This window comes from Rosa chinensis, chromosome 5, assembly GCF_002994745.2.
Source record: "Rosa chinensis cultivar Old Blush chromosome 5, RchiOBHm-V2, whole genome shotgun sequence".
Lineage (NCBI taxonomy): Eukaryota > Viridiplantae > Streptophyta > Magnoliopsida > Rosales > Rosaceae > Rosa > Rosa chinensis.
The window spans coordinates 44,145,456-44,164,865 of NC_037092.1; the positions used below are offsets into that span (position 1 = coordinate 44,145,456).

The 19,410-nt window shown below is 39.0% G+C and overlaps 1 protein-coding gene and 1 pseudogene across 1 annotated transcript; one reads left to right on the forward strand and one right to left on the reverse strand.

Annotated features, from left to right (window-relative positions):
• The first annotated feature begins 6,518 nt into the window (after positions 1-6,518).
• On the forward strand, positions 6,519-7,725 carry LOC121049213 (annotated as a pseudogene).
• Positions 7,726-12,265: 4,540 nt separating this feature from the next.
• Positions 12,266-18,722, reverse strand: LOC112167888 (5'-3' exoribonuclease 3). The gene is made up of 23 exons (XM_024304983.2): positions 18,482-18,722; positions 18,275-18,380; positions 18,045-18,121; positions 17,747-17,938; positions 17,418-17,537; positions 17,221-17,283; positions 16,782-16,886; positions 16,533-16,703; positions 16,368-16,445; positions 16,130-16,276; positions 15,922-16,017; positions 15,422-15,517; positions 15,227-15,322; positions 14,825-14,895; positions 14,607-14,735; positions 14,440-14,516; positions 14,315-14,355; positions 14,107-14,181; positions 13,875-14,005; positions 13,672-13,761; positions 13,528-13,603; positions 13,155-13,225; positions 12,266-13,071 (listed from the first exon to the last, which is right to left on the reverse strand). Exons 1-23 carry the CDS (start codon positions 18,683-18,685, stop codon positions 12,441-12,443), a joined length of 2,943 nt encoding a protein of 980 aa, XP_024160751.1. The 5' UTR covers positions 18,686-18,722; the 3' UTR covers positions 12,266-12,440.
• Between the last annotated feature and the right edge of the window lie 688 nt (positions 18,723-19,410).

The window sequence follows — 19,410 nt, forward strand, 5'->3', positions numbered from 1 at the left end:
TTTTGATAAGATTAAATGTACTGAAGATGGTTATGCTTGTATTGAACTATAATTTTTGATAAATTAAGTAATCTAATTAATGTCATTGCTTTCTTCTGTAAAGATGACAGTCAGTTCGTGAAGATCATCAAATCCATAATCCATAAATTGGGTGAGTAGAGTGCACTGGCTTGTCAAACTTTATTTCCATTCATCTCTATCTAACTACTTTAGTCATTGCATGATGAATTTTTTCACCTCTATTACAGTGCCATCTGGTCTGCGTTATCGTTTCTACAGTGTTGGGCTCTACCCGCGGTTTAAGCTCTGTGTGGTCTTTTACAGCGGTAAGAGACTTGTAGATCACTAAAAAGTAGACACATGAAAAATTAAGTATTGTTGTAGGAGAATGCAATTATCTTTATTATTGATAATAGGAGCCCTTTAAATAGGGAGTTACAAGGTACCCAAAAAGGTAATAGAATCTGATTACAATTGAATACCTAGAACACATTCCTATTACAACTCAAAACCCAAGTTTGTAGAGGCACACATTATGTCGATATCCTTCAACACTCTCCCTTGTGCCGCTCAAACTTGGTGATGACGCTTTGATCGTTGCCTCGTTAAAAACCTTGCCAGGTAACAAAAACCCTGTGGGACAAAAATAACCCTAGTCGAAGGACAAAAAGAGCACAACACATCCTTCACTCTTCGAGATTGAACATGTAGACATCATGCCTCCCCCTGATGTCAATATCTCCCCCTGATTGCTACAATCATGGGAGTTCGGATAACTTTCTCAATCCGATGCTCTTCACATGTTTCTCGAAGGTGGATTTTGGTAACGACTTAGTAAATAAGTCCGCTACATTATCCTCTTATCGGATTTGGTGCACTTCAATATTTAGAAGTGCTTGTTGTCATTTTAATGGAGGGGAGGAGGAGCACGGAAGGTGGCATTTTGTCTTGTGGGGTCCGATCCCACACTTCCGTCATCTCTTTTCTCTGTAGGGATAGAACAAGCCCATATCAATCGTACCTCTCAAATATCGAAAGATTGTCTTTATACCAATCTAATGGTGTTGCGTTGGCGCGGGGCTATGTCTAGCCAACAAGTTCATAATTGAGGTGTCCGGTCTTGTATTGTGCTAAGTACAATAATGCGCCTATTGTACATAAGTAAGCACTTCCGCTATTAACACGTCTTCATCATCATCCCTGGGACGAAACGGATCCCTTTTAGGGCCAAAACTATAGAAGACCATGGGAGTGCATTTTTGACTTTATCAAAATGCCTAAGCATCTATTGACACGGTATACAAGTTCTGAATCTAGATAAAACCGTGTTCTCCCAATGTCCTTCCTCTCAAACTCGAATTTCAGGTGTTCAGCGGTTTCCCTTAACTCTCAAGGGTTCCAATTATATTTATCAACATACACCATGAAGATTGCAAATCCGGAACTTGTCATGGAAATGCGTGGGCATAGTTCATCATATCCCTTCCCAATCAAGTAGTCATTTTAGTGAGCATTTCAACCTCGTTGCAAATACGCTCCGTGGTCTAGAGCCACTTGACTTGGGTAAATGAAGTTCACAAGAACCTTCATTATATTCCGTATCTAGATCCCCATAGAGATACGTAGTGACCACATTCGTAAGCTGCATGTTCAGTTATTTGGAAACTACCAAACTGACAAGGTAGTGGAGTGCAATGACATCCATTACGAGAGAATATGTCTTCTCGTATTTGATTCCAGGGCGTTGTGAGAAACCTTGCGCCATAAGGCGAGATTACCATATCTTTTTCTCATCACGCTATCTAACGAAGACCTATTAATGTCAATAGATTTTATATTAGGAGGTGTTGGCATCTCAGGCCCGAAATCCTTCCTCTTCGTTAGTGAATCCAATTTAACTTGGATCGCATCTTTCCATTTAGGCCAATTTTCTCTACGTTGGCATTCTTCAACGGAGTAAGGTTCGATGTCATTGGTCTCAATAATTCCACGTCCTCATATACACTAGTGTAGTTCGTAGAGATCTCTATATTCTCAGGAATTGGTTCTAACATTGAGGCGTCCCCCAACGATGTCTCTTGGACATAGCCACAATCCAAAATATTCTCATGAGACGGATTTTGAGTATCAATGATCAATGGATCAAGTTGTGCCAAACTCGCTCTCTTCTTAGGGCGAGAATCCATCGAACCTATGGGTCTCCTACTCTCTCTAGCGGAACCCATGGCCTATGACGCCATTATGCCACCTTTGTGGCGTCACCATACCACCATCCATGGTGGTGTTGCCGTACCCATCTTCTGGGTGGAACCATGTCCTCTTGTGGGGACATCAATCCTTGCAGACATGTTTGCAGCAGGTATATGTGATCTCGTCACTTTTAGGGGATCAAGATGAGACATAGTGGGGACAGACCACGACAATTCCTGTCGTTCCTGTTGAACATTGACGTTCTAATCTCCCCCTAACGACGGGAAGACTGTCTCATCAAAGTGACAAATAGAGATTGCCTGTCAAGGGTTCGACATAGTGGACTTATATTTGGAGACTCATGTCCAACAAATATATATATGCATTCGTTGCAATGACTCATGTTGATGCGCTGTGGCGGCGCAATTGGCACATGAACCGCACACTCAAATATGCATAAATACGAGATATTAGACTCGAACCCAGTCACTAGCTGTAACGCAAATAAAAGTTGAGTGGCTGCTATGAGTCGTAGACGAATTAGCATAGCTGCAAGCGATATTGCATAACCCAAGCGGAAATATTGGTGCGTATTACCAATGTCCGGGCTACCATCGTAGTCGTTTAATGGTGGCTTTTTCGCGAGACCAATTGGGTGTGTACATGGGAATATGATACTTGATATCAATACCCAATGATATGCAATAGTCATCGAAAATTGTCGATGTAAACTCTCTAACATTATCAAGTCAAATTGACTGGATGGGATGATCTAGGTAGTGAGCCCGTAGCCATATGTTATGTGCTAGGAGTGTAGTATAAGCAGCATTATGAGTGGATAATGGCATAACATGGGACCAGCATGTTTGCGTATCAACCAACACCTTAAAACATCTATACGGTCCGCAAGTTGGTTGATCAAATCCACAGAATTCCCTTAGATTCTTTGTGAGAATGGAATTATTTCCTCAATCTCCTTTGCATAGGATGGTCTCAATCCTAAATAACAGGCTTTACAGAACAAAACTGGGCCTTATAATCAACCAATAAAGGTTTTGGTTAAGCCACAATGTCACAATAGACTTGAGAAGTAGAGAGAGGAGCTTATGGCGTCAATGCCATGTATTTGCCGCAGGGGGTAGGCGGCGCCGGCCATGTATGGCCGGTCTTTGCATAATCATGGCGCCATGAGTCGCATGTGCAGCTCCTCGAACCAATTCTTGGTTCTTACTTTTCTTCGTTCTGAAAATGGATGTCCGTGTAAAGTCTTTAATACACGGATCATCATGTCAAAGCCTATATGTGTCAGAATCCCATAAGTCGTCTCTCATGACATGGTTGGATTCAATAACTCAAATAGTGGTTGCACACAACCCACTAAAGCGACACATAAGTTTCTTTTATACTCGTTTATGTCCGTAGTCATTAGAGGTGATGCAAAGGAACTCTGTCCATTCTCATAATGTGTTTCCACATGAAAACCATTGGCGCTTATATAATAAAGTTCGAATTAAGGTATGTCCAAGACATTAAGTAAAAGAATTGACACTTTATTAATAGCCAATGATTACATCAAAGTTTCCAAAATCTAATCCAAAATAAAATCAAAGTAAGACATATTGTAGTCACTCTATCCGTTTGGTAACTCCAATCAAATATGACCAGAAAAGTAGAGAGAGACGTTGGTGGAGCGAAGCTCTCTTAAGTACCAATAATCTCAATGACTTTCTTAGAGATCACATTTTATTGGGTCCGCCACATAAGAAAGAGTTAATACAATTGTCATTTATTGACTAAGGCAAATTGCCATTACAAAAGTTCTTGGAAAAATAAAAGGACTAATCTAATCAAAGTCTGCTGCATCCTTGTGTACTTCATCTTCAGCTTTGAAGTCCTCTATGGTGAGATTGACATCTCCACCATCTTCTTCTTCTTCTGCAAGGTACACTTCTTGCTCTCTCAAGTCCCTGTATGCCGTGTATCTTTCAGCTAGTTCCTCGCTTGCCTTGCATTGCTTGAACCAATGCTCAATTGATCCACATCGATGTCACTCATCATTATGGTTGCCTCCCTTTAATTGAGGTGCACGTTGTGCACGTTGCGGGCGTTCCCTAGGAGGGTTGGTTCCACCACCACGACCCATGGCGCCACCATTACGGCTAGGGATACCACGACCCCCTCTCCCATGTGTGGCATTACCACCACGTGTATCCACACCAAACTTGCGGTTTCCTTCCTGATTAGAGCGGTTATATGGGCCCATACGTCCTTCATGTCCCCCATTCTTAGGGTACCGCTCCTTGCGCCCTCCTTTGGGTGCATTATAATTCGCCTCATGAACGCTCTTAGTTCCAATGGGCCTTGAATTATAATTCCTCACAAGTACGTTATCATGTTTCTCATCTACAAATATAACATTGATAAGCTGATGAAACCTCATGATCCATCCAGCATTGACTTCAGTACGGTATTGCTTTGATACCACAATGGCTGAAACGGGGAAGGTGGAGAGAGTTTTCTCAATTAGCTCTTGCTCTGTGACAGGTTGTCCACAAAACCTCAACATGGACTGTATGCGAAGAGCTTCTGAATTATATTCAGCAACAGACGTGAAATCAGCAAAGTGCAGGTTGTTCCATTGAACCTTTAATTCAGGGAAGAGGGAATCTTGGACATTGTCAAAGCGCTCTTCTAGCGCTACCCATAGCTCTCTTGCATTCTTGATCGACATATACTCAAATCTGAGTGCCTTGTCCATATGGCGTCGCATCAAGATAACTGCCTGAGCATGCTTTGTAGGTGTTCGCACGAACACAAGATCCGGGTTAGGTGCCTGGATTATGGGTAATATTCCCTTTGAAGTGAGATGGTTCTCAACATCGGTTACCCAACTGTGGTAATCCGAGCCTGTTGAGTCAAGCATGGGAAAGTCGAGTCTAGGTTCATTCAACATCCTGAAAATAAGAAGAGAATATATATTAGTTTCGGAGTTAAACTTCCACGAAACTAAAAACAATAAGATTTCCGAGCTATGCTACCAATAAATCAATTTCCAAGAATCTGTTTTGGATTAGACCAAACGATGATGTTTTAATATGGTCACAATTTGATGCTTGTGGACGCTCTTAGTCCAAGCATTATGAACACTCTTAGTTCATACGAACGCTCTTAGTTCATACGAACGCTCTTAGTTCGTTTAATTATGAACACTCTTAGTTCGTTAAGCGTGAATCCCCACAATTCCGCTTTGTTAAATACTCAAAATCATTTGGCAACATATATTCCAATATTCTGCATAAAATAAAAGAATGTAAAATACATGAAAACAACAACTTTAATTCACAAAAACTTACGTGATGGTTCTTGGCTTGAGGACACTCGCATGTTGGAGCAGGCGTGTTTTTTTTTTTTTCTGGGCCGTCTGTTCTTTGGGCTTTCCCCTCTCTTTTTTTCTTCTTTCTTTCTCTTTTTTCTGGGCCGGCCGGGTCCCCTCTCCTTTTTTTTTTTTTTTTTTCTTGGGTCGGGTCCCCTCTCTTTTTTTTCCTTTTTTTTCTTCTTTCTTTTCCTTCGGTCTTCTTCTTCTTTCTTTCCTCTGGGTCCACTCATTCTCCCTCCTTCTTCTACGTTCAGGTCTGCTAGAGGGTGCGGGGATGAGTGCGCTGCTACGTCGTCGCCGATGTGGGTGCTGCGACAATGGAGAGCCCAGATGGGTGCTGCCACAGTGGACTGACGAGGACGCGGTGGAGGAAGGCGAACTGGAGAGGGAGGCCGATCGTGGAGGATTTGGTGGCCGGAAGAAGGACTGGGCTGCACTGTTGTTCGGGGCGGATGGGGCGCAGCAGTGCGCTGGGATCGATCTGCAGGATCGGGGTCTGGCTGGCTGAGAAGATGGCCTAGAGAAGACGACGTCGATCCTTGGGGCTGGACGAGGCCGGTCTGTGCGGCCGAAGAGAAGAAAATTTTTTTTTTTTGTTTTTGTTTTTTTTGTTTTGTTTAGGGCGGCAGAAGAGAAAGAACAAGTCTACGTTTTTTTTCTTTTCGAAGCTAGGGCTAGAGACTCGTGCTGATAACGTGTTGTAGGAGAATGCAATTATCTTTATTATTGATAATAGGAGCCCTTTAAATAGGGAGTTACAAGGTACCCAAAAAGGTAATAGAATCTGATTACAATTGAATATCTAGAACACATTCCTATTACAACTCTAAACCCTAGTTTGTAGAGGCACACATTATGTCGATATCCTTCAACAAGTATTCAATTTTCGTGAACCAATTAATAAAAATTGATGATTCTATGACAATGGATTTGGAGAGGAATAATATTTACCATGGAAGATGTTAATGACGTTGCAGCAATCATTAAATATCTTTCTCATGGATTACATTTTCTGAACCACACAGGAGTGTTCCAAGCAGTGAAACTATCATTTGGCGTTCCATTTATAACTGCATTAGTAATATACAATTGGCGGAGGCGGCACTTCTCAATGTATGACAATATAGAAGACTTTCTGCAGAGTAACAATAATCTCATGCCAGTAAGGTACTCTTACTCAGAAATAAAAAAGATGGCTAGCGATTCAAGGACAAATTGGGTGAAAGTGGCTTTGGCACCGTGTACAAGGCAAAACTCTGCAGTGGTTGCCTTGTGGCCATCAAGATTTTGAGTGAGTCCAAAACTAATGGGCAAGATTTTATCAATGAGGTCGCTATTATCGGAAGGATTCACCATGTTCACGTGGTGCGACTTATAGGCTTCTGTGTTGACCGTTCAAACCGTGCACTTGTTTATGATTTCATGTCAAATGGCTCTCTTGAAAAGTACATCAAGGTGCTGTCTCCTTGAGCTGTGAGAAAATATTTGAGATTGCAGTTGGAGTGGCTCGTTTCCAATATCTCCATCAAGGATGTGACATGCAAATTTTGCATTTTGACCTCAAGCCTCACAACATTCTTCTTGATGAGAATTTTACTACCAAGGTTTCTGATTTTGGATTAGCAAGGCTATACCCATTGGATAACAGCATTGTGTCGTTAACTGCAGCAAGAGGAACCATAGGATACATGGCTCCAGAGTTATTCTACAAAAACATTGGAGGTGTATCATACAAAGCCGATGTGTATAGTTTTGGAATGTTAATGTTGGAAATGGCTGGTAGAAGGAAGAACTTGAATGCAACCATAGATCATTCAAGCGAATTTAGCCAAATCTACTTTCCTACATGGGTTTCTGATCAATTGAATCAAGGGAAGGAGATCGAAATAGGAGATGCCACTGAAGATGAAATGAAAGTCATAAAGAAGATGATCATAGTGGCATTGTGGTGCATACAAATGAAGCCTACTGAACGCCCTTCAATGAGCAAAGTAGTAGAAATGCTTGAAGGAGAAATTGAGAGCCTCCAAATACCTCCGAAGCCTTTCTTATATCCACAGCAAATGCCAATAGATGATGTTGAGGACAATTTAAGTACTACACGTGCATCAAGAATAACAGAATCTACACAGATCAATTTAAGTGCAGATGCAAATTAAGTGAATTTATATTTGTCAATATATGGATGTAATTAAGGGCCATGAAACTTCTCTATAAATTTGATAGCATAAAAACATTTTTAGTTTGCTTTAATGTATGAATACAGCTAAATTTTCCTTTGATTGCTGTCTTGATATGCAAATCAATGTCTCAAAGTATGAGAAATAAGATATATTTGGTTCATTTCTTTGTGAATTATGATAATTTCAACACAATTTGCCATTTCTTTATATGCTTGAAAATGGGTTCACCTGAAGGAGTAATGCATTGCATAGGCAATTTTGGTTTGGAGATCCAATTACAGGGCAATGCTGATTTTGAGTAAGCTCGTAACTTCGTAAGTTACTGTGATGCCCCGGAAATTAGTATTTATTTTTCGAGGATTTTCTGGAATTTAAATTGTGGGTATCGGACGGTTTCGTGGCTCGTGGACGGAGCGGAAGTGTTTCGGACGAATTTTTATTCGTAAAGTGTGGAATTAGGGGGGTTTCAAGGTTGACTTTTGATACGTTGAGATTCTTCAAAAACTTCCTTCACGGAAGTTGTAGAGCGCGTCGATACGAGTTCGTGGACATGCGGAACGCGAGAATCAGAGTTCGTATGAAGAAGTTATGGGCTTCGGAAAAACTTTCCATTTTGGTATAAAAGGACGAAACTTTCCGGAAATTGCAAAAAAGGCCAGGTTTCCATTTTGGGAAACCCAGCTCTGTTTTCTCTCTCCCCGAGCCCGAGTCGCCTCTCCATTTTCGCTGGCTTCGTTCTCCCTCCTCCGGCCACTATAGGACGCGATTCAAAGTGGGTTCTCTTCGCCTCAGTCCCCTCTTGAGGTCTGTGGAAGAATTGGAGCATGAAACGAGCTGTGGAGGAAGGTGCAAGGTCGGAAAGTTTGGCGGCGGCGATGCTTCGAACCCAGATAGGAACTTCCGATTCCGGCCACTATAGCCGGTGTTTCTTGAGGGCTTTTGAAGCCCATAGGACGTTGATGCTTCTCCCAAAGCGGCTTGGGACGATTTCACTTGTGGAGGACGAATCGAAGCTTTGAAATTCTAGGGTTCATCGAATTTCAGATATTGGGAGGTAAATTCCGGCCAAACGGCTATGATTTAGACTTTGTGTTAGTTATGAAAGTTTAAATTGGAGTTGAGATGAAGAACTTTGGTGTTGGGAGTTTTGTCAAATTCCGACTTTGGTCCGGCGGCGGTGCCGCCACTGTGGTGGTGTTTTCCTGCAATTTCCAGCCACCTCAGGGATAGTTTCTGTTCCTGAGTTCGATCTACTCGTCGATACGAGCATTTCGATATATTATTTGTAATTTTTGGAGATCGTATGAGCATGTTAGGGTTTTTACGGTTTCGGACCGTTTGATGTTTCGATCCGTGAGGATTCGAGCGTCCGATCGACTTGTGGTTTCGGCATATCGATCGTAGATGTATTCTGGAGACATTGGGTGGTCTCGGATGTGGTTTCGCCTCGATTGGCGTCACTTTGGGGGATTTTAGTTCAAAACAGGGGTTGCGGACTTAAATCGTTTGTGAATTGTTACTAAGTAGAAACCGATTGTGATTAGGTACTTGACGAAGTATTCTTGGACGATCGTTTTGTGGATTGGCTGCTTTGTTCTGTATTGAAGACGCAGCAGGAGTTTCGAGGTGAGTAATCTCACGATGTTCATTCACGAACGGGTTTACCATATTGTCTTGGAGTTATGAGATTAACTGTGACTATAGTTGGTATTAGCGGCTTTTCTGTGTGGATGACTATGTGTGTGTATATATATATTATGGGATATATATATATACATATATATTCATGTATTAGTGGCTTTGTGGTGAATTTTTGTGATGATTGTCATGTATAGCTTGTGTAGAAATATCTACGTGGCTTGTGTAGGAAGATCTGTGTGATGAATCGATGACTTCAATATGATGAATCTTTGTGATGATTGTCGTGAAAAGGTTGTGTAGAAATATCTGTATAGCTTGTGTAGGAATAATTGTGTGATGATTGCTATCTGTGTGATGACTAGCAATGAATCTATGTGATGATCGCTATCAGTAGGATGACCGGCGATATCTGTGTGATGATTAGTTGGATGATCGCTATCTGTGTGATGATCGGCGATATCTGTGTGATGATTAGTTGGATGATCGTTATCTTTGTGATGACCGGCGATATCTGTGTGATGAATATGTGCGATGATCGCTATCTGTGTGATGACCAGCGATGTCTGTGTGATAATTAGTAGGATGATGGCTATCTATGTGATGATAAGTGTGATGACAGCTCGGTAGCGGAGTTGAATTGTTATTAAGTTAACAAAGATCGAGAGGACTGCTGTGATGGTCGGGGCTACCCACAGACGTCAGAGTGAGGGATTACGATGACTACTTTGATTTGAATTGCTTGACTTAGTGTGACCTCCCGAACTAAATTTTGCTTGTTTTGATTTGTGATTGCCTTGTTTTCTTCTTGATTTGATTGATTGATGGTTTGATTTATCTTGAAAATCATAGTGGTGACGATTGTGCTCTGTGTGAGGATAGGAAGGTGATTCATTGTTTTCACCTTGATGTCATGTTGATGACAAGGTTTCTGGTGGAAATGAAATGAGTGTGATCCTTGTGACTCACCGTTGTGCGTCAAGGGATTTTCAAACATTATCTAAAGAGGTTTTGTTGACGGGGAATTTATGAAATGTGATGCTAGGTTGAGAATCTGAGCATGTAGTTTAGTCACGAGTTGACCTACGTAAGCATGAGATGGAAGAGTGAAGCAGATGGCTGTAGGTGTGAGATGTATGCTTATCGTTGTTTAGGTTGGGTGACTTAAGAAATGTGTTTTGCTTTGTGGTTTTGAGTTACTCATACGGGCTTGCAAAAGCTTACCGGGTTTGTTGTGTGGCAACCCGGTACACCATTCCAACGGTGTAGGGGTTATTTCTGCAGGTCAGGTTGATCGTGGCTGATGCTGAGGTAGCGTGATTGCAGCTTAACGGTAAGAAGTCAATTTTGTGACTTTACCGTTATAAAGACTTCCGCTTGTGGTGAGCTCTGAGGAGCATTTACGTTTTATTTTGTTGTTGACAATTTAATTCGTAAACTCGTGTGTTATGTGTCTCTGTGGAGCGAGTCAATATTGAAATTGTGGGTTCAGGGCATCAATACGTACTTGGGTTAAAAGGGATTAAGTTTCTAAGTATTTTGTATTGATGGCTGAACGTTTCACGCATATAAAATTATGGGGTTATATATCGATTTTATTGTGTATAAAATCAGGGGCGTGACAGTTACTAAATTCAGTATGACAATCAATTCCTCATAAGATTTTTTTTTTTTGTAGGCTCATAAGATTTGTTTTGAGGTATCAAAATATCAATGGTGTTTTAGGTTTTATTGCCATATGGCTGTCCTAACTCCTAAGCCTTTTAATGCCATAGAATACCTATTTTGCAAAGATTCAGAAGCAGATAACCTTATCTAATTTCAACCGAAGTCATGGAAACTTAACATTGGAAACACAAAGAAACAGACCTGACACTGTAATTGCTTTGAAAGGGCAGTTCTACTTGCAGCATGAGCATTGGCTTATGACCATCCAAGACTCCAAAGTCTAGTTCAATAGTCTGCTTATCATTTTTCTCTTTTTTCTGCAATAAATCGAAATTGTATAGTGAACATGAAAGCATAGAGATAAAAACTGAAAAAACAGGGTAACAACCAACTAATGAGAGTGCTTTTCACAAACCCATTCCATTTCCACACATTCACTAAAAATACCAAGCAGCTGTACCAGCAACCAATGAAGCTAATCCTCCTTTGTAATATAAGCAACATGCAGCATTGCAAACAACAGATCAATGAAACTCTCTTTCCAAGCTTATACACCTTACGCTGAGATATCTTACGATACCTTAAGGCATGCAGAATGGACTCATATCGCTATCCACAACTATCATGAGGCGTCATCATTCGCTTTAGAGAGGTCAACTGCAGTAGGGAGAAAATAATTGCAGGCTCACCAAATAAAGAGCTTAATTTTATTGAGAACCTTTGAAACACTAGGACCCCAAAACCAGGTTCCACACTTCCACACATTCACTGCTAGACTTACTCCCACAACAACCCCCATTGTTTCCAGGAGCTCTCATTTTTGCTCGCAAAGCCACACCAACCGATCTAATCCTTCCCTTCTAGATACCAGAATTGAAAGAACAGCTTCTGCAAAAGGGACATTCTAAGTTTTTTACTTTACATGGAATTGGACACATTTTGAATTCTTAAACTCCTCTTATGTGTCTCTCGTGCACTTGCACTTTCTAATTGTGCTGTCGATTTTTCAAAAGCTCAAAATTGTTTTATCTTTGAAGACTAGTTTAAAGTTAAACCTTAGCAATGGCACTTCCCTTCACTGGCGGTGCCCTAATAAAGCCACTATATGTCCTCTTATTTTTCTTTTTCTGTTTTTTTTTTTTTTTTTTTCCTTCTATTTTGCTCTGCATTTGTATCCAGAAAATCAGATTGGTAACTTGAATGTTGACTTCTTAGTCCTTTTTATAGAATTTCCGTTCCTTCTTTGGTCCAACTACAGAAAAATACTACAAATCTGATACACAAGAAAGGTCTATCAAAATGAACTGCCTGCCTAATCTTGTTGACTTGATCGTAGACTAAAACTTGTACAAAACACTACAACATTTCCATTTACATGCAAGGCTTTAGCTCCCTGCCCACCGCTGCCCATTCTGACTTTCTACATGACTACGTTGAATAAAGTTTCCTCTTCCACCGGCATGTGATGATGAACGGTTAGCAGCAAAAGGAGGCCGGGTGTGTGTCCAAGGGTCTTGCTGGCCTCTACCTGTACCAGCAAAGGGATAGGTGTGCTGCCACGAATTGTGTTGCCCTCTGCCACGGCCCCAAGTATGATAGGACTGTGAACCATGACCAGCAAAGTTTCTGTCTTGAGAGACATTATTTCCAGATGGCCATAAATCATTATTCAATGACTGAACTCCCCTTCCATTAGGCCTCCAGCATTGGCCTGACTCTGATATATTTAATTCCCTGAAGCCGTGTTGTAATGTGCCTTTTCTATAATCTGAGGTACCCTTGGCATAGTATGAGCTAGGAGATGACACTACTCTTTGATCACTGGATATTCCTTTTGGAGCATAAACTCGGTCTCCTGAATTAGAACTACCATTTGCTCCTCTACCACAGCCCCATCCAGAACCAGCAAATTTGTGAATTGAATTGGCAGGAGAGCTTGAAGTGAATTTGCCATTGTGAAAGCTTGCATTTCCCAAATCACCTGGTTTTCTAAACCTTGCCTGAACTTGATGGATGCTGCATTTTGCTTTTACCAAATGAGTCCAGAGAGAGCAAGTAAAAGAATTAACTGAAAGAAAGTAGAAGCACGACTGACGCACCTGCGGGCAGGCACATTTCCCTGGCATTCATGCCATAAAACTGTTTCCATAAGCTCATGTTCATTGATTGTCTGCAAATATATAATCTCATGATATAAACATCAGAGCTTCTAATTGTATTGATATAACATGCTGCAGAAACTGTTTCTCATGATATAATTGAAAGTCAGTAATCAAATTTCATAACATGCATTTGGGAGTGATTTCAGTCAATGTTTTAAGTGTACTAAAATCCAAAATAAATCATTATATAGAATTGCAATGGCAAGGAACATATCCATAATAAGCAGATATAAAAACAGAACTATTTACATAACTGTTCAAGCAAATCAGAAATAATAAAAATCATAAGACTTAAATGACCTATATATACCTTGGTAGGATGTTGTACACCATCAAGTAAACGAGGCATATGCAGACTTGTATTAGGAAGCTCATAGAGGGCACATCTGCAACATGATGAATTAAAAAATAATCCAAAAAAACAAATAAGCTATTAGCAATGTTGTTGACATACAAGACAGAGTCTTCTTCAGAGATATCATTGCTTTCTTTGACATTGGCATCATTGTCGTCAAGCTGACGGATAAAACCACTGATTCCAAAACTGGAAAGTGAAGAGAACAAACAGTTATAATAAAAAGTCAAAATTAATACTTAGAAGAATACTGAAAATAAGGACTAAGAAAAACACAGAAAGGCAGAGAACAAACGACCTACCTCAAATTGGTGTCAATGTTGATGGACTGATTGTCACCATTAGACAGTGAAACAATTTGTGATGCCATACCGTGGGTGCTTCGCATGTATAACTGATCAAGTTTCTCAGCATTCCTGTCAATTTCTTCTGCCTACAAAAGTAAAATTAACTTGGAATCAGTTCTAGATAAATTGGTCGTGATAAAACGTCTTGTATCGATATAATTGAGAAATAGGAAATGGAGTATGATACCATTAGTTCCTTTTCCAATTTTCTGGTCTCATGTAGAAGTCGGGATTCTTCTATAAAGGGAAGTTTGCAGATACCCTTTAGAAGACAACATGTTACAACCAATTTTAAAAAATAGAAGATTAGTAGAGTCAATGGAAAAGCAATACAAAAGGATCTTTAACAGAACATTAGAAAAATGGTGCATGTGCAGAAAACAAAACCACCAAACCTGCCATGTGAATCTCTTCCCATCCATGTCAATTTCGAAGTCTAAACATGAAGCAATGCTTAGAGTTAAAAATTTTAAAGTGAACTAATCCACTAGATAAAATATAAATGACATAGTAGCATTACCAGAAGGGTAAAAATCAATGATTGTGGAACACTCTTCCATCATAAGTGTCCGATAACCCTTAGGAAGTGCATGAGCGCTACAAAGATGAACATTTGTTTCATCTTCTAGGAAAATGGTTAATTTTATAAGAAATACTAGCAAAAAATAAAAATAAAGCTAAAGCTACCTTCTTGGTGGCAGGACTGCCATGAGTGTATCTACAGGTTTAAATGGGGCACCTTTCTGGAATTGTGGTTTGACCTGAGCTAGGCCCTTCATATTAGAGGCAAATGGTCCATAATGAAAAGGATAAAACCTGATAGGATGTTTCAATGATAATTTACTTTATCTTTCGTTGATTATCATAACAATACTGAGTAGCTGTTCATCACAGATATGTCTTACCATTTCCACGATGGGGGACCGGAAAAGTAGTATAAAAGAACCCAGAGCAGTCCTTCTGTGTAGCTTTTAACCTAATTATAAACAGCAAATGGAGTTACAAAGAAACAAAAATTCAAAAGCAAAAAGATCTTGTGTACTATATTTTAGTAATTTATATGTTGGGTTAGTGAAAAATACGCAGGGGAAACTAACTAAGTTCTCTTGAAACAAACATAAACTCAAATCCCAATTTTGTACTGAACTCATACTCAATCAACCGAAATCATTGCTTAGTATAATTAAAGATGCATCTTAATTGTTCAAAACAAAATAAAATAGAAGTGGCATGGAGAAATGAGAAAACATGGACAAATTTGGAAACAGTAAGTGCAAGATTAAGCTATAATATATAGCCAGACATACTACTTCCTTCCTTTTGCTTTCAATCTCCCCCGGGCTGTCAGCAGAAAATTTGCATTTGTAATATCTTTCTTTGAATCCTGTAGCACCCAATCGTACCTGTGTGGATGAATGAGAAAACATATATAAGTCAGAATGTAAGTTCAGAAGGAAGTATGATATAGGATAATGGAACTTCCAGAAAGGAGTGCTCCATACTTTGTCAGTGCCAAAATCACCATTCCTAAACAGATCAGATTTTCTTCTAATGCTGGCCTTCAATTTTTGCTTGAATTCCTTTGTGTTTTCCACTATCTGCAACATAATGAGGCCAAAATATTTAGCCACATCCGAAAATGAAGAACCACCCTCATCATCCCACCAGAGTAAAATTATGCAGAAGCATCTGAATGTAAATATCAATTACCCATAGTCCCACTCCCACACCAAAAGAAAAAGAAAACAAAAAACTATGCAAGAGATAATAATTCCCTTAGACATGAACAAGGAGCAAAATAGTAACCGAAGATTTAAGATAGTACTGATCAAATTGGATCAAGAAGTCAAAGCATATCTCTTTGTACACATACACATGGGAAGAGCGTGCGTGCATGTCATGTACATGGGGAGAGCATGCGCGTGTGCATACTCACACGCATGTGTGTGTAAAAGAAAACCCAAAAGAACCTCATTCAAAACAGAACAGAACAAAAACGTACTTCGGAAGATGAAACATTATCCGCTGAAACAACTGCAGATCCTTCAATTGCCTCAAAATTAAAGTTTGAACTTCCAGCATCAATGTCTTCCTCTATCTGGAGAAGCATGCAATTAACTCTTTATTTCACAATGGTGATTTTAGACAAAGACAAATCTGTCAGCAGTGATACAATATATAAACATAAAAGTTTGAAACAACGCGCTCACCGAATCATTGTTATAGCAAAGACGTCTGAGTTTACGTTCTCGTATATCTGATCTTTTCTTGAATATTTTCTCTTCAAATGCTCCAATAAGGAGAACAAATTTCTCAACTCTAGATAGTTTGATGTACCCCAACTTCTTGTCATGAACCTGCTTTGTGCAAATGATCATGAACCTGTCTAGCTATATTGATTTTGTTGTGAAGAAAAAAACAAGATATGGTTAACTTATATTAATATACCAGAATCATATCAACCAAATAACCACCAATATTCTTGAATTCTTTCTTGTAGACTGTCATCAGCAAATCAATTGCACCCTGAGAACAAGTATTTCAAAAAAGTTAGTTTTCATGTGAATACTTAGTTTCTCATTACATAAACCATTTGATAAGTTAGCATAGAACCTCATGAATTTCCAATGTTGGCATGTGGGGTAAAAAATCATTTCCCGCAAAGAAACATATAAAGATGAAATCATCAATGATTCGCTCAAGATCAAACTTAAAGTTCTCAGGAGGATCATTGATTTGCATGTCAAGCTCCAGATATTCCCTCAAAATCCAAACATGCAGAAACTGAAAATTGGATGAAGAAAAAGTTCAGATAAAGAAGCAGCTACACTACCCTAATGGAAGTTAATAAAATTAAGATACCTGATAACGCTTTTTCATCATGTACGCTGTTCTTTTGTCTGATATTGCAGGTGAGATTGTCAATTGACTGTTTGCATGTTGCTGCTGGTTTTGGATTAGTAAATCCTATTTCCCAAAAATGACAAGTTAATACAAAAGTTCATAATATTGTGTCAGTTTCCATATATAGTAATGCCAATCCTCATGAGTAGTGTTCAAAACCTCTAACTTGAATTAGTACTTGATGCTACCAGAAAACTCTAACTAAAACTCTGTTTTGTAATTCAATAAATTGTAACATGTGTAGAAGTAATTATCGAAACCCTTGAAAACTAGATGACACCCAGATATTCATCAGGACCAAATTCCAAGCTGTAACATGGTAAAAAAATAAACCAAAAGAAAAAAATAAGAGAAGAAAAAGGAAATTAATAAAACTTGAAAGGTTTGCAGATTCAACCTCTCTTAGTATGGAAAGGTGAACTTCATGTGTTGCCAAAGACAACATTATAAGATCCGCATCCTGTCATGATGCCAATGGTAACGTATGAGAATGTAAAATCAAGAATCGAGATAAAGTGAAAATTAGACGGGGAAAAAGAATATATAGGAAATAAATTCTTTATATTTGCATCCCATATAGTCATTTTTTCATACCAGACCATACAAGCAATGGCGGGTGTTTGGATCATAAGAAGGAACAGTTCGCTGGTGACGTATGAACGACATCACTTTATGTTCTCCTTCCCCAGGAACATTGGCATCAGAAAGTATTACCTAAATGAATAAGCAAGGAACTTAACAAAAGAAAATATAGGAATCAAATTTGGAAGGAGACATAAATATGAGCACCAGTGAACACCCTTGGTGCAATATGCATGCATTATTTATGATTTTATTCAACATTGATTAAAATTTAAAAAGGAACTAATCTGCACTTAATCAGTTCATGTACTTTAAGTACTCGTCATATCAATAGACCAGACCTTGATGTCCCTCCAGCCTGAATCTTGGCTTAAACGTAGATTGATGTAGCTTCGAAGAGCCTTGGATAACTTGTACATGAAATCCGTTCCAGGGGTGATTATATTAGAATCAGAAACTTCGGATTCCTGTTCTGGTAGGATTTTTTTCCCTTCCTTTTCAAATTGCTGTCTTAGTTTCTCTTCTTCAGCCTCCTACATATTATAATTTAAACAACAGTTGGGAACATCAATATGTCTTCATCAAATTAATTCAAAGCATAACACATAGAAAACCCATGTGAATTTCAGATACACCCACTGCAAGATTCTTGTCCATTGCCGACTTAAAACGCCTGGCACGCTGTTGATTCATTTTAGCCCTCGGAGCAACTCCATCTACAAGAGAAAATTTTAATTGACATATACTACTAGTACATTTGTCTAGATAGCCAGAAGACAAAAAATACAAATTGAAAGTAAAAGCACCTCAAAAGTCTAATAATTAACGGTAAGACGTTAAAAACAAACAAATTAGTTCAATTTTCTCACCAATGGCTATGTAGAGTAGTTTCCTTGGTCTAACAACGTTGAAAAGCCTATCAGTGTATTCGAAAATATTGTTGAAGACATCTTCATAAGTTCTTGGTGGTGCAAGCTGAACAACATATATATAAAATAAGCTCTTAAACATGCAGAGGAAGAACTTCATAACTAGGACATAGATTAGAAAGAAATGAAATAGAACTGTGATCTTACTCCATAACCATCATCATCATCTTCTTCCGGGTGAAAGCAGGGATGGATAATCCCATTCATGTCTAGAAATAGGTTATCGAACTCTATGCCATTTGGGTTTGGCAAGCTTGCATCTAGAATCTGATCCTCTCCCACTTCAATGGCTTTCACAACCACTTTAGGGTACTTGTTTACCAACCAACGAAAAAACGATGGAACCCCCATTTATCTCTGAAACGAAGCTAAGCTAAAGGGTAGCTCAAGAGATGCAGTACATATTTGCTCTTCGGTGAGTACTGAGATCAACTTGCTTACTTAATAAGGCCAGGTACTGTTCATGCAAACATATAATAAGTACGTATTTCGATGATATAAATTCTGGAAGAAAGTTATAAACGCACACCGCCATTTGATTTAATCGAGTACGAACCATTTTATCGCATTTGTTCCGAGAAATGACTCCTTTCCAATTCCAAGGAATATCAATCTCATGAGTCATGCCCGGTGTAGTGGGTCAAAGTGTTTAAAATCACTTTAAGCATGGTAAATGACATTACTTAACATCGTTATACGTTACATCATTAACTCTTTTATGGCATTGAAAGTTTAGGATTTGGGGGGATGTATCGTATTTTGATTTCTAAGGTGTTTTAAAGACTTTCTTTGTGGGTATTTAATTTTGATTTATTTGGACTTTTAAAGAGTTTTTATAAGTATTAGGGTATTCAATTTGGATTTGTAAAGGGAGATTTTAATTCCATAAAAATCTGAAGGTATTCAAAAAATCTACGAATTCTATAGAATTTATAAAATAGTGCACTCTCGTTTCAAAAAAAAAAAAAAAATAGTGCACTCTTGTGGATTGTATAGCCTCAGGTATAAATACCAAAGCTCCAGACAAATCCAACGTCTCCACTAAAGATTTCCACAATATTCTTTTTGCAAAGTAG

Excerpts from the sequence above, each read along its gene's own strand:
- LOC112167888 (XM_024304983.2), bottom strand. The coding sequence starts at position 18,685 with ATGGGGGTTCCATCGTTTTTTCGTTGGTTGGTAAACAAGTACCCTAAA. Across the intron at positions 14,182-14,314 it reads GGAAGAGATTCACATGGCAG|GGTATCTGCAAACTTCCCTT; the intron begins GTTTGGTGGTTT and ends TGTCTTCTAAAG. Across the intron at positions 13,226-13,527 it reads GTGTACAACATCCTACCAAG|ACAATCAATGAACATGAGCT; the intron begins GTATATATAGGT and ends ATATATTTGCAG.